The sequence below is a fragment of the Excalfactoria chinensis genome, chromosome 1 (genome assembly GCF_039878825.1).
Source record: "Excalfactoria chinensis isolate bCotChi1 chromosome 1, bCotChi1.hap2, whole genome shotgun sequence".
NCBI lineage: Eukaryota > Metazoa > Chordata > Aves > Galliformes > Phasianidae > Excalfactoria > Excalfactoria chinensis.
In genome coordinates, this window is record NC_092825.1 from 63,035,481 (window position 1) to 63,053,228 (window position 17,748).

General features: G+C 40.8%; 1 protein-coding gene across 13 annotated transcripts in view; it reads left to right on the forward strand.

The window, feature by feature from the left end:
• The window catches only part of SOX5 (SRY-box transcription factor 5), a 642,538-nt gene extending 633,759 nt beyond the window's left edge, over positions 1–8,779 (forward strand). For 11 of the 13 annotated variants that reach the window (XM_072349118.1, XM_072349139.1, XM_072349148.1 and 8 more), the window contains 2 exons: positions 4,542–4,758; positions 8,110–8,531. In XM_072349118.1, coding sequence (XP_072205219.1) covers positions 4,542–4,758; positions 8,110–8,413 — 521 coding nt within the window. In that variant the 3' untranslated portion in view covers positions 8,414–8,531. Of the gene's footprint in view, positions 1–4,541; positions 4,759–8,109 lie in introns of all 13 variants that reach the window. The other 2 variants (XM_072349110.1, XM_072349101.1) reach the window with 2 other exon arrangements.
• Positions 8,780–17,748: the final 8,969 nt, after the last annotated feature.

Here is a 17,748-nt window from a genome sequence, read left to right on the forward strand (position 1 = left end):
TTTTCTGATTAGATATACAGTAGTTGGAGTAAAATGTGCAAATTCATTACAGATCCTGTTGAGGTGACAGACAGTATAGCTGACTCCAAACTCTTTACTGTTTTGCTGTCAGATATGGGAAAAAGCAAGGTTTAAAGTAGGAAGAGATGATGTTTCTATTTCCTTCCAGCATCGTGTTTGATATACTTTTTTTTCCTCCTCTGCAATAAAGAGGGATGCCCAATGCCTTCTTCCCTGGCAGGAATGTTGCAGAGGTCTTCCCTCAATTGCAAAAGGCCAATCTTTTGAAGTCAGCAGGGAGCTCTCTGTTAACTAGCATACGGTGAGCAGCCAGAAACTTACAGTTCAGGCAAGTATTAGGGGCTCTTTATTAGAACTCTGCCATTTTTCCTTACTGTTTTTTAAGCAGTGCTGTTGCTGCTGGGGTCAGAGAGCTTGCTGTCACCGGGAATGGCTTAGATGGGTTGTCACCCATTGAGGGTCATTTTTATAGTAAAATGGGAGGAGAAGCCCTTCCCAGCACTCGCATTCTCTGGGGATTATGTTTGACACTGTGGTATTATGTTTTGAGCATAAAAATTAGATACATGGATTTGTCACTAAATTCATCTGTGCATACGTTTGTCATCCATCTGTTCATTGCAACTTAAACTTGTGGATAATGATTTTTTTTTTTTAGTAAATTGTTTAAAAGAAGTGCTAAAACGGGTTTGCTGGACCCTATCAGTTTAATAATGCATTGTTTAGATATTTTTGTAAATATGTTAATTAATTTCACTGAGAAATTTACATAAGGAGATTAGAAGGAAATTAGTACCTTCAGAAATCTTTTCATGGATGTGCATGTGTGTGAGTGCAGACATATATGCATACCTATAATACATACATATGCACTGTGTATGTGCTCGCGTGTATACCTGTATTTTTTAAATGTAAGATCAGCCTGCTGCAGATACCCAGATTGAAAGATGTCAGTCCCATAGACTAAAGGCAGCGTTACAAGCAGCTGAAAATTCTCGCTGGAGAAACTCGGCTTGAAATCGGCAGTCGGCAGAGCCATGAGCCCCACTGAAGCACAGGCACGTGTGCAGTGATGGGTGTCTGTCTGTCTGTACTGCCAATCCCTGCTCAGCTGGCTGGCTCTTCTCACTGTCACCAGAAATGCCTCACATGGGCAAGGTTCTGAACTGCCCTAGCTTGTGCTGGTGCTGCAAAGTCTAGTGATTTTATCGTTTATTTTCTAAACACTTCAGGCACCAGATCGGGGAGGGCTGTGTGAGAATCCTACCCGTCATTATGCATGTGTGTAGGGAGGGGACGGGCTCTTGTTTTCGTACTCAGAGAGAAAAGCCTTGCATACTTGACCCACTCGGAGCTTTCCAACACAGATGGTGAGCAGAAAGCTCACCAACGAGTGTAAATCTTCCCTTAAAAAGAAACATTTTTCAAGATTCTTCAATTACACCTTATCTGGGCTTGGGCTGGCACTTGGCATAGGTTCCTGTGCCTGCATGTGTGTGTTTATTGACATATAAAAAACTGCAGTTAAATGTATTACAGATATATTTTGTCCAAACACAAGGTACTATCAGCCAGCTTAGCGTGCTGATTGATGATCCTTATTCATACCATAGCGTAAAATACAAGGCTCAGAGCAGTAGATTCTTCAGAATTTCAGAAGTTTTATTAAGACCAGTTAGAGAGCTGCTTGGATTTTGCATAATTAGTAAGAAAACAAGTGAAAATGCTGGAATGTAAAAACCTAGGGTTCGGCATCAGAAAATGTGCCCATTATCAGCTTTTATTTTGACATTGCTGTTTGTTTAGTTATTTATGACACTTCAAAACATACTAGTAAATGATATTAAATGTATTTCGTAAAAAACAATAAAATCAGAGTAAGTTTTGATATCACTGCAGAAGGCAGCTATTAAAAATTTGCTAGGAAGAGAGGTGAGACTGCCAGGATTTTTGCTGTATTGAGTTTGCAGCTTAGGAAGGAAAAACATAATGAGTGACATTTATGTATAAATATTGTATGTGTAACTGCGTGTACAAATATTATGCATCAAAATTTCAATTTTTATGGCCCCGATCCTGCAAAGACTTATGTGTTTGCCTAACTGCACCCACTATTTACAGAACTTTTCACGTGAGGGGTAGGAATCTGTCTGCTCAGGTCTGACTGTAGGATTGCAGTGAGATAGCACAGTGAAACAGGAATTATGCTGGCACAGAAAAAAATACATCATGACAATTTTGCAACTACTGATTTTAATTTCTATCTTTCTCTATGTCAGTCTCAAAATATACCTGACTATTAATCAGCCCCTGAGCTGCAAGTCCCCTCACAGTATGTGAAGCAAACGTCAAGATTTGTTTAAGATCTGTGAGGTTTTTAGCTTTGTTATTCATAAATAAAAACTGTTTCATTGGCAGGAACTGGGACTGGAGTTGTTTTTTTAAGGCACCAGGACTGCGGCATGTTTGTGGTTAGAGGGCTTTACTAAAATTTGTTATTTTCTTCATATGCTAAGAAGCCAGTTTGCAAATGTCCAACAGGAAGACTTTGAAAGTAGGCATCTTCCTGTAAGAGCTATGTAAGCTTTGTTGTTAATTTTTGACATCATTCAATCCTATCTATACTTCTGTCTTGTGCGCTAAACCAGAACAAATAGGTTTTCGGTGTTTTGGCAGTCTCCACTTGTTTATCTTGGTATCATTTAGCCCAAAATCTACGAGGCACTACAAGTGGAAAGTTGGTGTCATTTTTTCTAGTCACTTCCTCTCACACTCATATTAGGATGGAACCATAGAACAATACAATGGTTTGGGTTGGAAGGGACCTTAAAGATCATAAGGTAATAACAGCTGAAACAATGAACTGTCTCTCATTCCAGAACTAGCTGGGGAATCTCTGTGCCTTATATGTGAAAAGCCTGACAGTTTTTTACTCCACTTGAATGTTTGCTAAGAAAGGGCTATCCACTGCTCCTCCTCCAAACAAAGACTCCATGATTTCCAACCACTTGTCACAGGTGTGATGCCAGCCGGCCTGGATCACTGCCAGACCGACTCCAGAAGCTCAAACTGCAGCTTGAGATAAAGATTCAAAAAATGATGGGGAAAATGGTGTGTCGATGGCCTGAAGGGATCTTTCTGGAGGGAACCAAACTGTATTCTTCCCTGGGAAGGGATAGCTGTGCTCTCTATATTGAGAGTCTTGGGTGCACAGTGAGCTAAGACAGGCCTGACTAATAGCATGAGCTAAGTGCAGTATGAATAACCACGAGAAATGAAGAACAAGAGGAAGTCAAGTATGACATATGACGTTGTGGACCCATTAAATTGAGAAACTATTCAAACTTTTTTTTTCTTTTTTCTTTTTTCTTTTTTTTTTTTTCTTTTTTCTCCCAATGGAAAAGTGGTCTATTTTCCAGTAAAATTTTCCTTCTGTGCCACATGTTTCACAGCTTGGACCATTCCCGTTCTTTGAAATGTATCTTACCCTGAAGCACTTCTCCAGTCCATGGAAAAATAAAATGGGATAACTAATTCAATAAATTTTACTTTCTGTTCCCATACTATGTCTTTTAAGCAATATTAGTTTGTAATTTTCAGGAGGTATTTGAAAAAAAATTATGCAGTCTTCATTATTTCCGTGGCTCAAATATCCACATTAGCATAGGCAGAATGTTAGAAACTGGGCTGCCAGCAACCAAGCCATAGTGCAGCTCTGTGGAGAGGTGTTCCAGTATCCCTGTGCTCTTCCCTTCATGACACATACTAAATTCTTTGTTATGTTAGAGCTGGCAGCGCTCACCAGGACTTGGTCTTGGAGTTAACACCCTGCTGAGCCATATGGGATAGCTTATAGCTGTTAAAGGTATTGCTTCAGGGTCTTTGCAGGTTCTTGTGCCCAGCAGCATGCTATTTATGATCAAATCAGATTTTGCTTTTCATGAATGTAGCAGCTAGAAAGATGTTATTTGTTATGAAAGAGTGAGCTGTTAGACATGCATGTATCCAGAGTAGATCCAGCCATAGTGAGGCATGGCAATCAAATCACAACACCTGGGAACGCTGCCTTCCCTGTAATAGGAGGGGTAAGCTAAACTGTGGCCAAAGGAAGCTCTCAGCAAAGTAGACTTGACATACCTAAGGGGTTTCTCACAGTTCACTAACATACACTGCTCAGTTTTTTAGTGTCATGGATTGCTCGTTATCAAGATTATGCTTTTATTGATCACCTGAAAAAAAAAAACAAAAACCAAAAAGCAAAAACATAATAATGGATAAAAGTTTCCATAAAATAGTGAAAGCCTCCGGTATCATCTCTCTCTGCCTCATGGCCATACTCAAGAGGTTTACAAGTGAAATGCAAACAAGACCTGACCCTTGTCTGGAAGCTCTTGACAGATTCCCAGCCCAAAGCGATATGACCGTCGGTATCTTGTTCCAAGTGACCTACTTGCTTCTCTGCCTTTCAGTGCTTGTGAGGGAGCAGAACCTCATTTTTTGTTCTTTTTCTTTTGTGACAGGATCTCGCTGGAAAGCTATGACAAATCTAGAGAAGCAGCCATACTACGAGGAACAGGCCCGACTCAGCAAACAGCACCTGGAGAAGTACCCAGACTACAAATACAAGCCAAGGCCGAAGCGCACCTGCCTTGTAGATGGCAAAAAATTACGCATCGGCGAGTACAAGGCTATCATGCGCAACAGACGTCAGGAGATGAGGCAGTATTTTAATGTTGGGTATGAGACCTTTAAAAACTACCATTCATTTCAGAAAAGAAAAGAAAAAAATAAAAATAAAAAAAAAATTCAGGGAGAATTCTTAATTCACTGTGGTAAATGATACATGTTATTGGCAAGAATATTATATATTGCTAACGGAATGTGAAGCTTATACTTTCAAACAGTGTGTTCCAGGAGGAAGTTAGGCAGCTAGGGATTTTTTGTTGGCTCTGCTGTATGTTCATCCTACAGCTTCAGCCAACTGTCTCATTTCCACACCGATCATGCAAAAGAAAGAAAGAAAAAAAAAAAAAGCTTTAGAGTTTCCAATGAAATGTAAGTTTTCTAATAAAATCTTGTAAATATTACTTTATTATGGGGCCTCAGAGGGTCTATCTGAATCTGTGGTAGTGCCTATTGATCCAAAAGCCAAAAATACTACTTCGCGTTCAGTATGATCTGTGGCAAGTGGTCTGTAAAAGGACTGCTGAACATATTGAACTTCAGCTGGAATACGGACTTGGCTCACTTAATTCATATCAGACATGAAGTTGCATCCATTGTTCATCATGATGGCACTTGTACTAGGGAGTGGATATCTTCCAATTCAGTAAGCAAAATGCTTTATGTAGGGTATAAATTTCAAGAAGACTGGTTCTGATAAACACTTAATAGATCAGCTTGATCGGCTTGATATGATCAGGCTGAAATGTGTCTGGAAAACTCACATCTTTTCCTTCTGCAGATGCTCCTTGGTTTTGTTTAAAGCAGATCTAAAGAATCAGAATTATTCCGTAATATTTCTTTGATTACTCCAGAAAATTAAAATCCAAACACTGGTAAAGATAAAAATAAAAAAATAAAATAAGAAGTTAAAAAAATGGAAAAACAGCAACAAAAACAAGCCTCAGAAATAATGGAATTTACCTTCTGTTTCATCTCAGGCTGAATTCGGAATCATATTAACTGCACCGAGTTGCACATCTCCCTAGTTAATGACTAGAAGTAGCAATAAGGGAGAGAATATCTGTCCAGCAACTGTTAAGTGTCATCAGACTGTGTTTTAAACAGCTACAGTGTGCATTGTTATAATAAGCCGCTCAGCAGAGAAATTTGAGCTGCTTAACCCTGTGGTGCTGGCAGGTCCAGTGATCCCAATGGTAAGCACTGAAACAAACACAGGGAAGTCAGCCAACATTTGGCATCAAGAGATTAAAAAAAGAGGAGGGGTGCTTTCTGGAAAAGAATAGGTAGCAACAGAGCCCCCAAAATACTGCTTATCTGGTTAGCATGCATGCTTCATCATGGGAAAAAAATTAACCTTGTAACGCTCTGCATATTATTCAGCTTTCCAAACAAGGCTGACATTGAAATCAAGACATTTCTGGAGATAATTTACACTGAGGCAATTAGAGCACGGAATCTGGGGTGAAATCTTTGTAGGAGCTACTGACAAAGAGGCCAGTGACCGCAGTGGGGTCAGTGTTTTATTCTGGGAGTCCCAGCACTTCAGCTGCATTCCTGGTTTTGGTTCCCCATCTGCCGCATCGCCCTGTGCAGGTCATTTGGGGCTGAACTTCTGAACACAAATCCAGCTCCTAATTGCACCCCAAAGTAAGTGATGGGGTTTTTTAAGAGCTCTCGCTGTGCGAGCTGCTGGGACATCCTGAAAACCTGCCTGAAAACAGCACAATGGGAAGGACTGAGCATTTTTTACAACTCTTGTACTTAATGCTTTCGTGTCTTAATGACCTCATCTTTAATGGTGGTGTGGTAAACTCACCTCATCCTCCAGAGTGGACATCCTGTAGAAGTGGAAAAATACTGTTCTTAAATTATTTAATATTTGGAAAGCACTCTGAAAAGCACCATTTAAGTGCAAAGTATTCCTATTGTTAAATATTAAAAGCAATTTAAGTGTGCTGAATCTTGTTACAGAAATGCTGACTCCAGAAAACAAAGCCTTCCTATTGAATTAAGAATAAAATGCAAATTAGATCCGCTCCCTTCTTTAAGAGCTGTGTCTTCAGCTGAGACAACTTAAACTTGTTTCAGCAACAAGGAAAGAACGATTGTACTGACAGCGGCCTCGCTTGAATGGCAGGCAGGAAGTAACTGAAAACACAGCTAGCAATTCCAAACAAATGTAAAGCTCTTTGGCTGAGGAGAGTCTTTCAGGATCACTGTACTGTGCGGGGCTTACTGTACAGCCAGGGCACAGCCAGGCAAGGGAACAGGGAAAGGTTTCATTCTTAATTACGAATGTTCATCTCAAGAGACTCTGCCCTGTCTCCTGTGGCAAGGCTTTTCAGTACAGATGGACACACCGCTGATGACATTACAATGTGCAGCATGTACTGAAGAGTATTACTGCAATGGAATTACTTCATGCAGCAAGGAAACAAAAGGAGCATGAATTTTAAACCTCTGGGCTTGTTGGGACCCTGAAGCTTCTCAGGGAAACAAACACTGGTATAACACAGCTAGTGTTCTTGATGCAAAGGGAATTTCTATGGCCTGGAATAATTCGTCTTTCATTGCTGCAGACAGGTTTCCAAGGCTTAGATGCTATATAAAGGCATCTTACAGAGGATTTGCTCAAATGCTCATGTTGCTTGCTTGCTTTTTATTTATTTTTAAATAATGCATGCTTCCATTTTAAGTCTGGCTTTTCCCAGTTTTATCCACCCTGCTTCAAAGTTTCTGTTTTTCACCAGTGTCACTCACTCTGGAAACTGTCACCTTCCAGTGGGAGGCCATTAGCCATCATCCTGTAAGCCCACGTGGGCTCCAGAAAGCCCACTGCCCTTCTCTTTGACAAGGGCCAGGTCCAAGTATTAGCATGGAGTAGACTTCTCTCATCGGAGAGGCCTTTGCTTTCTCCTCATCCAAAGTTACTTCCCTTTGCTTTGCAGACTGTCCAGCCTTAGCTTTGTTTGTCCTGTTAGCAAATTTTTATTTCTAATCCTTTCAACCGCTTGTGATTGTTTAAGAAGATTTTCAAAATGTATGGTTTTGTGAGGTGGTAGTCCACGATTGAAAGGGTGCTTGCTTCTTCCTGGCAGCTCAGTAAAGAAATTTGCGTCATAGGCAGATAAGCTAAAGCTGTGTGGTTCAGGTACAACTGCAGAAGTTCACAAAGGTTGAATTTCCTTAGCAGTGAAGTTGGTTTGGGCTCAGTGTTCACGTCAAGAGCATCAGTTGGTGAATCTGGAGTATTGATACCAGGGTAGTCATGTATGGGCCATCCAGAAGCTCCCTCTGCATGCTCAAGAGCACATGATAATGGGTTTGCCATGTGCCGTCATATTTGCTCTCTCTCTGCTTCTTCTAGTACTCAAACATCCTCTTCCTTCTTCTCCATTGCAGGCAACAAGCACAGATTCCCATTGCCACCGCAGGTGTCGTTTACCCAGGAGCCATCGCCATGGCAGGAATGCCTTCCCCACACCTGCCCTCAGAGCACTCAAGTGTGTCCAGCAGCCCTGAGCCCGGGATGCCCGTCATCCAGAGCACTTACGGCATCAAAGGCGAGGAGCCCCATATCAAGGAAGAGATGCAGACCGATGACGTCAATGGAGAAATCTACGATGAGTATGATGAGGAAGAGGATGACCCCGATGTGGACTATGGCAGTGACAGTGAAAATCACATTGCGGGGCAAGCCAACTGATCGGGGTCCAAATACCATGTGACCCGCAGGACTTCAAGGAGAAAAGAAAAAATAAATAAAGCCCCATCTGGTTTATCCTTACCAGTGGCCAAGCACATTAACTTTCTCATACACTGACTGTTACTTTAACTGTTAGTCTTAACTAGTTGGGACATCAGCTGACTAATAGACATCAGCCTGCATCAGAAGAAAAAAGGCTCAGAAGAAAGGAAACAAAGACAACGACAACAACAACAGAATAATATAAGCTATGGGTAAAATAATGCCAGTAATTCAGCTGCTATACCCGAGCACTGAAGTCTTACCCGTCGACCTTTTATTATTATTATTTTTTTTTCAAATAAACTTTATGGCTGTTTGTTCTACAATGTTCTAGAAATTCTCACTCAGGTACACAGTGCCAACAAGTGGCTTGTGAATGTGTTTTGTTGTTTTGTGCTACAGTTTAAAGAGAAATAATTTTTCTTTTTTTTTCTTTTTTTTTTTTTTTCTTTTTTTTTTTTTCTCTCTTTTTTATTTTCTTTTTCTTTTTTTTTTTTTTTTTTTTTTCTTTTTGGTAATGCACCTGACAGGAAAGAAGAAAAAGATAAAATTCCTTTTTCCCCTTCTGTCTCCTCCTTCTCCTCCTCCCTGGCACGTTTGGGTCTGAAGCGTGTGTGTGTGTGTGTGCGTGTGCGCGTGGCTGGCAAGGAAGGAAGTGGGGAGCCTGTTTCTGTTAACCCCAGCAAGCAATTATTTCCTTTCAAGAGAGAACTTCTCTTCATCAGTTGCACATCACACTGAGTCTTTGAGCAAGTGCCAAATTTGTACTACAGCGCTGAACTAGTCCAATTTGCTTTGTTTTATTTTATTTTGTTGGTCTCTGTTTTTGTTTTTCTTTGGGTTTCCTTTCTCTTCCTGCTCTATCTCAAGTTAGGACAGTGTTGTATCTTAGACAATCCCTTGAAGAACCTGATATACCAGCAGCTGGTGAGATTAGATTTATATTTTTGGTTTGGTTTTGCTTTTTAAAGGAAACTGTAGGTGCCATTCTCAGGTGAAAAAGAGAGAGAGAGAGAGAGAGAGAGCATAAGAAATTTAGAGAAAAAATATTTTATGATCTTGGATTTTCATGTGTGCGTGTTTATGGTACTAATAAGAATAATATTGGACTATCGTGAGCAAAAAGCATGTTCCAGAATGAAATCCCGCACCCTCCGAAGGACTTGGTCTGCAAAGAGCTTTTGCTTTTCATTTACACTTCAAGTGGCAGCATATAGGATATAAAAAAAAAAGATTGCTCAAAACAGGGTTTGTTCAACACACGACAGGGCAGCTGGAGATGTTAACTCCTTGCTGAGTGTAATTAGGCTACCGTGATGTCCAGTGTTAATGAACTTGTACCTGCAGGGCTGCTGAGCACTGATCGCTGATTCCAAATGTAATTGCGTTGTGGTTTTGGTATTTTAACTGGCATTTTTTATTTATTTTTTTCTCCTTTGCACTTGCAGAAATCCATTTTTATCAATGGGATGTTTTTTGTAGGTAGAAAGGCTGATAGATACAAAGAGATTTTTGTTTTCAAAGTCGAGAAAAGAGAACCCAGGCCTTCATAGTGCTGAGTTTCCCTAGATGCTGCCTCTCAAGGGTGAAAATTTGTCTCTCGGGCTGTGTTCCTTGCAGAGTTGTTCTAGAGCCCCTGGGTACGTTGTTGTGCAGCTTTGCCTTCCTTGGGCAACAGCAGACAGGGTGAAGAAGGTAGAATTATACAAATATAATGCTGAGCATATGTTAGCCAGTTGTAATTTCAACAAGGTAACTGAGCATTATACTTCATTTCAGCTGGAGAGCATAAATACAAGTGAGTTACAAAATCTCTTTTCACCTCCGCACTCTCCCTCTAGAAAGAAAGCGCCCACGTTCATATAGCAAAACAGAAGCATTAGATCCAAACCAGTTAACCAATCAAAAAGGCTACCTGTGGTTCCAAGCAGCAGCTGTCCAGTAGATGTGCATAGTCCCAGGGTCATACCGAGAAAAAAAGCCTTCTTCTGGGTCAGTTTTCTAATACCACCTTTTTATTGCTCACTGGTAAATCCGTGCTGCCAGAGAGGCTCATTGCCAGCATTCCCTTAGTGGAAATAGTCTTGTGAATCTTTGTACCAGCCAGATCTCAGCCCGAGGGTTTGCCAGAACCAGCATCTTCAGTTCTTGGCAATGCTGATTTTGCAAATTTACCTTCACAATGTAAATTTAGACATCATGGTAACATGCAGGGCAGAAGGGGCAGGCAGCAGGAGTGCTTGGAGAGGAGGACGCGGGGTCTTTCCTGCTGGATTACCACTTGAAGTGTAACTTGACCTGTGCAGACCTTGCACAAAGCAAACAAGCAAATGCCATTGAAGAGTAGGACAATACTCCAATGAGCAGTTTGGACGTGTGATACTTCTACCCGGCAAAATCTGTTTTGTTTTTCTCCTTGTTTTCCCTTTTTGATGTCCACCTCTGCCTCACAAAAATTCTTTTCTATTTTCTCTCTCTCAGAAGATTTGCTCTGAAGTTATGCTTGGAGTAGCTGATCATATCCTCCATGTCAGAGAGGGTTCTTTGTGTTTTATGACTGTGTTTTTTGGTTTTTTTTTTTGTTTTGTTTGGTTTGGTTTTTGTTTGTTTGTTTTTTTTTCAGTTGAACTGCCTCTTCTTGCTAGTGTTGTAATGGTAATTATAATAATAATAATAATGGTCAGCTGTTCCCAGATTAGTAAATTATGTATAATTTATTTTATCCCCCTTTCCCCCCCTCCCCCCCTTCTCCTTTTCCTTTTTTAACTTTATTTTATTCTGTTCTAATTTGGCAGTGCAGCAAATGAAGCTGTTAGGCTATTTAAAACGGATACCCCTTCCCACCTTGCCTTTTTATATATATATAAATATATATATATACATATGAAAACAAATAGCTTCTTCTTCTGCTCACACCATTCCTCTTTCTGTTATTTTAATTTTGGCCCCAGCCATGTCAAGTTCTGATGTTTTATTATGATGGAGTGAATTAATGGGAGTGTTGTTTTCAATCTTAATTAACTTCTGCTCTCTCATCACTCATTTTAGTTATTTAATTACACCAGTCATCTAGAGCCAATTTTTTTGAAGCACTCTGTTTAGATAAGAAGTAAAAAAAGGAAAAAAAAAAAATAATAAAAAATAGGCAATTGTTTTTATATCATTATTATGTACAATGTGAAAACAGATATTTGCTCCTTTTTCTTTTTTTTTTTCTTTTTTTCTCTTTTTTTTTTTTCTAAAAACTTTTTAAATTTGTTCCCTGTCTTTGTGAACAAATTACTTCTGACTCTTGTGGGTTCACCTCACATTTGCTGGATGCTAAATTTCCACCATGTTATAAAGACTCTCTGGTTTAACGGTGTAATGTTGGGCTACCAGAATACTTTGTTTTAGCTCCAGGTAGGTGCCACTGCAGCAAACATGACTGGAGTAGGCCTTAGATGTGTGGGCTAGAAAGCCAGCCTTGGTGAAGTCGATGGGACAAAGATCCCTTCACTTCAGCCAGGCCAAATTTCAGCCCCAGATTAGGAGCAGTGCTGCAGGAGATGCTCTGGAGATGCTCTAGAGGTGGCCCCATCTCGGTCCGGTGCTGGAGCACGGCTGGTGTTAGGGAAGCAGAGCGAATTCTGTGCTCACTGCTCACCATGTGGGCCTGGGCTAAGGCTCAGACCAGTGCTGGGTTTGTCATCTGCACATTTCCATACGAGGGACTGTGCTGGAGCCTGCGCTTGGTCAAGTTGGTTGAAGGGGTAGCTGGAGTTCACTGCCCGCCACCTGTGTTTTGATACTGAACCTGATACAGCAATGATAAAATGAAATTAAAAAAAAAAAAAAAAAGAAAGTAAGAAAGAAAGAAAGAAAAAAGAACAAAAGGCTCTGGGATCCCAAACCAGCAAAACACTCGCACCTGTGCTAAGGTTTTGTTGGGCCAAAGTATGAGCACCTGCATATCCTTCAAGTAGAAGACCAGATTTGAAGACGAGGCCCTGTTTGTCCCTCTTTCATTTCTCAGAAAAACAAAGCAAAAAAAAAGCAGAATGCACAAAAATAGATCTTGTTTCTTTTTTTTTTTTCTTTTTTTTTCTCTTTTGTTTCTTTTTTTTTTTTTTTTTCCTGGGTTCTGTGCCCCCAGAGCACGCAGGGAAACCAGGTTAGAAGAGGTTGGGCTTGTATTAACCTCCAAGCACGTGGAGGCCATTCTGCTGCGGCGACTCCGTGCTCCTCTCTGACATCGGGGAGCCTCTTGCGTCAGTGCGCTCGGTAGCTGAGAGAAGAACAATGCCAGCAGTGGGGAAAAGGGGAAAAGAAGAGAAAAACTGAGACACTTGCTTCTAAGCTCAATTAAATAACACAGAGCATATCCTTTTTCAATTTATTCATGCCTTATATTAGTAAAATAGGATTTTTAAGTGCATTTAACATCTTTATTTAACCGTTCCGCTGTATTAATCAGGCCCCCAGAAAAGAACACTGGCTATTATTATAGCATTTAATTAGTTTTGTAACCAAATCCTCTTATTACAAATGCATATGGAAGAAATTCTTTCTTCGAAGACATTATTTCAAAGATTTGGTTACTGCAGTAGACTCTCTCTTTAATTAAATCATTTTTTAGAAAGTAAATTGTCTTTAACCTTTTTACAGCACATTTTCAGAGCTTTTTCTTTTTAATCCAAAGAGATGAGCTGTTATTGTCCCCGAAGAAGCCTCTGACATCACGTTTGTAACATCAAAAATAATTATACTCCGTGGAAACGTAGACCTTACTTAGCAAGGATTCATCTGCTAGAATGAATGGCAACTATATAATATCCTGTGCATTTAAGGGCATGATTTATCAGATAGGAAGTATTTTTGTCTGCCCACTTCTTGATAGAATCATATCTTCAGTTTTGCAGAGCAATGTGTGTAATTCACTGGATGTGGATTCAAGTGTATCCTCAATTCACAGGGCATGGGCTGGATGTTTAGCTTGGTTTATATTTACATTCTTTCAACTTTATCTTAACTTGTCAGTTTCCCAGATTGAAGAACATGTCAAGTTCATTTTTTTTTCTACTGACTGATTTCTCTACTCCCCAGTGTTTTTGTCACTGGTTTGCTGAAGCAGTATTTATATAGCTCCGTTGGCTCTAAAGCTCTTACTCCTTTAACGTTTTTGGATTTTACAAGTGAAATGAAAATAGAAAAGAAATAGAGACAATCAAATGCCTGGAGCTTAAAACAAAGTATGCGCAACCTACCATCTCACTTGAAATTTAATAAAAGAAATAATTATGTAAATATAACATAGAGTTATAGATTTATATTTTGTTCATAACACATAGTGTAATATAAGTTGTATATTTTCATGTTTTGGTTTTATGTTATCATTCATGCCACAATAAATGAAAAAAACAGGAGTTGATGTACTCTTTAAAAAAAATACACCGTGGGTTGCCACCGTCCTGGGTTTTTGGTTGTTTTTTTTTTGTTTGGTTGCTCTTTTTTTGGTTTTTTTGTTTTTTGTTTCCTTTGCATTCCCCTTTTTCAGTATTATTGCCCTGCAAGGCACCAATAAAACAGCAAATGTGTTCTTTACCTATACTGTGTTCTGTTTCCCACTTATTGTAGTGAAGATTGCGCTATTTAATTTTGTTGCCAGCAGAGCAAAACAGCTGGGCTCAAGGAGCAAAAAAAGATTTCGGTTCAGCTTTCCTGTCCATTCCAGAATTCAATCTTTTCAACTTTCACAGGAGAAAAAAAGTCACCCCGTCTTTAAAACACCAATATTAAACTAGAAGAAAAAACTGATTCCTCAACAGTGCAGTGCAGAACTATGATGACAGGTGCCACTCACTAAGCAATTTCCAGTTCAGAGTCAAAGCTCTTCCTACACAGAGGGGTTTGAATCCAGAGGTTCAGTGAATGCACACCTTCCCAGCTTATGTTTGCTTTCTACAGGTCTACCTGTTCAGAGATCAAAGCAAATGCTCAATTAAAAACACCAATGACACAAAGCTAGGAAAAAAAATAGCTCTGCTCATAGTTAGTCATAATGTCCCAACATGCTGCCTAAACAGTTCATGGAGTTTTGACAGCAGCATATGGCACAAAGTGGGATGAAATGAATTTGTACCTGTTTTTGACAGTAAGTTATTCTGATGGGTGCTTACTCTTGAGTGCCTACGGCTTGACAGATGCCATTCTATGGTTCCAGATTTCCCGAAGGGGAAAGGCAATATTTGGGAAAGCAAAAGGGGGCACCCGGTGATGGAGGTCCTACAAACCAGCCCACACTTCTGTTATTTGCCAGGTTGCCCTCCACACTCCTCCTGGGATCAGGGGCGGCACTTAAAAACAGCAGCCCATCGGCAAACCAGAGATCGTTTTTGGCAGCTTCGTGTTACAGTCTGTCACAGGAAGCTCAGCCCGGCATCATTTAGCCCCTTAAAATCCCTTTGTCAGAATCACAGAACATCTAAAATTCACACCATATCCTTTGTGTGTTAACCAGTACAATCATAAAGAGAGCACCTGTCTACTGTACAGGCCAGAGGAATGACCATGGCCTTGCTGGGTAGTGTGGCTGTCAAGTTATGCCATGGTGTCTGCTCAGCATACTTACTGACTCTGCACCTGCGACTTGAGCCAAGATGCTTTGCTTCTTTGCCCTTTTAACAGCCATTGCCCTGTACAAAGTCTACACTGCCAAAACCCACTGTGTCATTGCCCACCAACCCCTGGAATGTTCATGAGCACTTGAACCTTCTCACTGAGTTGGAGGTGCACAGGATTTTTAACAGAAGTGGGCAAGGCTGCGAAAATTGCAATAAAGATCATTTAGAACCTGAAAGTCCAACCAAACTGTTAAAAAGGTTCCTAGAAGAGATATCATGGCCTAGACTTGGGAGGGTGACAATTAATGCCCTTAGCCAAGTTGTGGGATTCTTTTCTTTTTCCTTTTTTTTTTCTTCAAAAAATGCTAAAGCATTCCAGCAGTTGCCTGTAGCAGGAAGGAAGAAAATGAGGATAATTATGGCATTAATCTATTTAAAAAAGAGAGACGTGTGACAATTAGCGCATTCCTACCAAGACAGCAACATACAGAGAGATGTGTGTAGGAAAGTGAAAAGCCCCCCACCCCCCAACCCCAAGAAGCCATGAAAGGCTACGCAGTCTTCCCCATGAGGAAGTGCAGGGCTACAAGTTCGGGATCAGTGCAGAAGAGCTCTCACCAATAAGCCTCCAAGTGGTATACATTCAACAGTAGTGCAGAAAAGCGGGGTGGGAGAGAAAGAAGCAGTGGCTGAGAGGCTGGCCAGTGGAAAGCTCACGCTGAAAGGGTCTAGAAAGTCTTCTGAATGTGTTTATCAACATGATGTGGTGCGTGCAGCTGGTGGGCACGAGGGCTTTTCTCCTCCACCCCAATCAGAGCTGAAAGCCAAGGCCAGGGAGAACCTACAGGTTCCCAAGGGTGCCTCCAAAATGGCTGCCAGGGGCAGGATCCATCCTGCCCTGCCCCACCACTGTATAGGCCAGCTCGTTCAGTGGGAGGCTACCACGCCACGGCAACACATTTCTACCTGGGCTAGTGGATGAAAACACTGCCCACAGGAACTAGACGGGCTTTACTCCCCTTCTAGCCCAAACCACTCCATGATTCTATGGTTCTGTGAAATGCAGGAACTGGTCTGGTGCAGCAGCACGGGACTGAGCGTGTGTGCATGATGGCAAGGCTCAAACTAAGCCCTGCAAAGCCCCTCCTGTCCCCCCGCCAGAGCATCCCCGCACAGGGATTTGTGTCGGTTTAGCTTCATGTTATCAGCGCAACTTTCACAGGCAGTGAATGCCTAACCCACCAAGGATAAATCGATGCCTCCTGTTGTATTTAGCAGAGATATGACTTAAATACAGTAAGTAAATCAAAGTAATTATTTAAAATTAAAATGATTTACGAGACTTAGTCTGAGAGAGCGGAGCGGTGGTAGGAGAAGCGGGGCAGAGAGACGCAGAGCTTCAGCAGGCGATTCCTGACTCTGTCAGAAACTTGCTCTACAACTTCAGGAAAATTACGCAGCCCATCTCCAAGACTGCCATAATAATACCTACTTCAAAGGGGTGTTAGGAGGCTTAATTCATTAATGCCTGCAAAGCACTCTGAGATCTTTGGATTAAAGGCGCTACAGCAGTGCAAAGTATTATTAGCTACAGGAAAAAGCTCTCAGGCAAGCACAGCATTCAATGTCTGCAGCTTAAAAAATAAAAAAATAAAAAAAAAAAAAAAAAAAAAAAAAGAAAAAACCCCAAAGATGGGCAAATTGTGGGTGGTTTGGTGCTGTTTTTCCCCTGTAGCCAGATTTCCTCTAAGCAGCCCTGGACTTTGCTGAACCAAGGCCAAGGTGATGAGCTCAGGGATCTTGAAGCTGCCTGGCTGGACTCTCAAATGCTTTGAATCTGGGATTCTTTTTATCAAAGAATTCTGACTTTGTGGCTCAAAGTCATGTTCAACTTCTTTCTAATATCATACTTACCCACCGAATTAAACAAGATGAAAATAATTTTGCCTTGTACAGGATAGCTGCATTCAAAAAATTCAATTTAAGTTTTCACTCTCTCAAAGAAAATCTTCCTTTTGACATGGAAGGGGTAAGATTTTCACCACTTGTAATTATTCTGATTCCAGAGGGAGTCAAAATAGTCAAAGCAAGGCCTTTTGTGATTATCCCTTCATACAGTTGCTCAACCTACTTTGAGCGCAATTAGAAATGGACAAATTGTACTAAGATTGTACCAGACTAAATGGAGGAGCATTCTAAGCGAGTGTCTTGGTCCTAGGCATTCATTTCTTTCTAATGTTAATTAAGTTTTGAAAGCAAACATCAAAACACAGCTGACTTTTGTGTAGGTCCAATTTTGTCTCTTCTTCCTGTGCCTTTGATGCCCACAGCCGCATCTGTGCTGGGAGCATAGGAACACCATGGGCAGAGCTGAGCGAGGTTTGGTATCAACACAGGCAGGCCTCCCTTGCTGTCATGTTTACCTAGTTGACCGGTTCCGTACAGACTGCAAAAGTTTTCTATTCTTCCTGTCTTTGAAACTTTCCAAGTACAACTTCATGACTTAAAAATAGACATAATCAACAGCCCCCCAGAGAAAAGAATGTAACTTAACTGCCTATAATTTTTTTCTTTTTTAATGTTTCTGACTTTGGTGAAGAAAACCTCTTAACTTCACTTTGTTTCCAGGACCCAATGAAAGAGAACACAAGGGAAGTGAAGTATAAGTGATTCTGGCTCCCAGAAATGCTT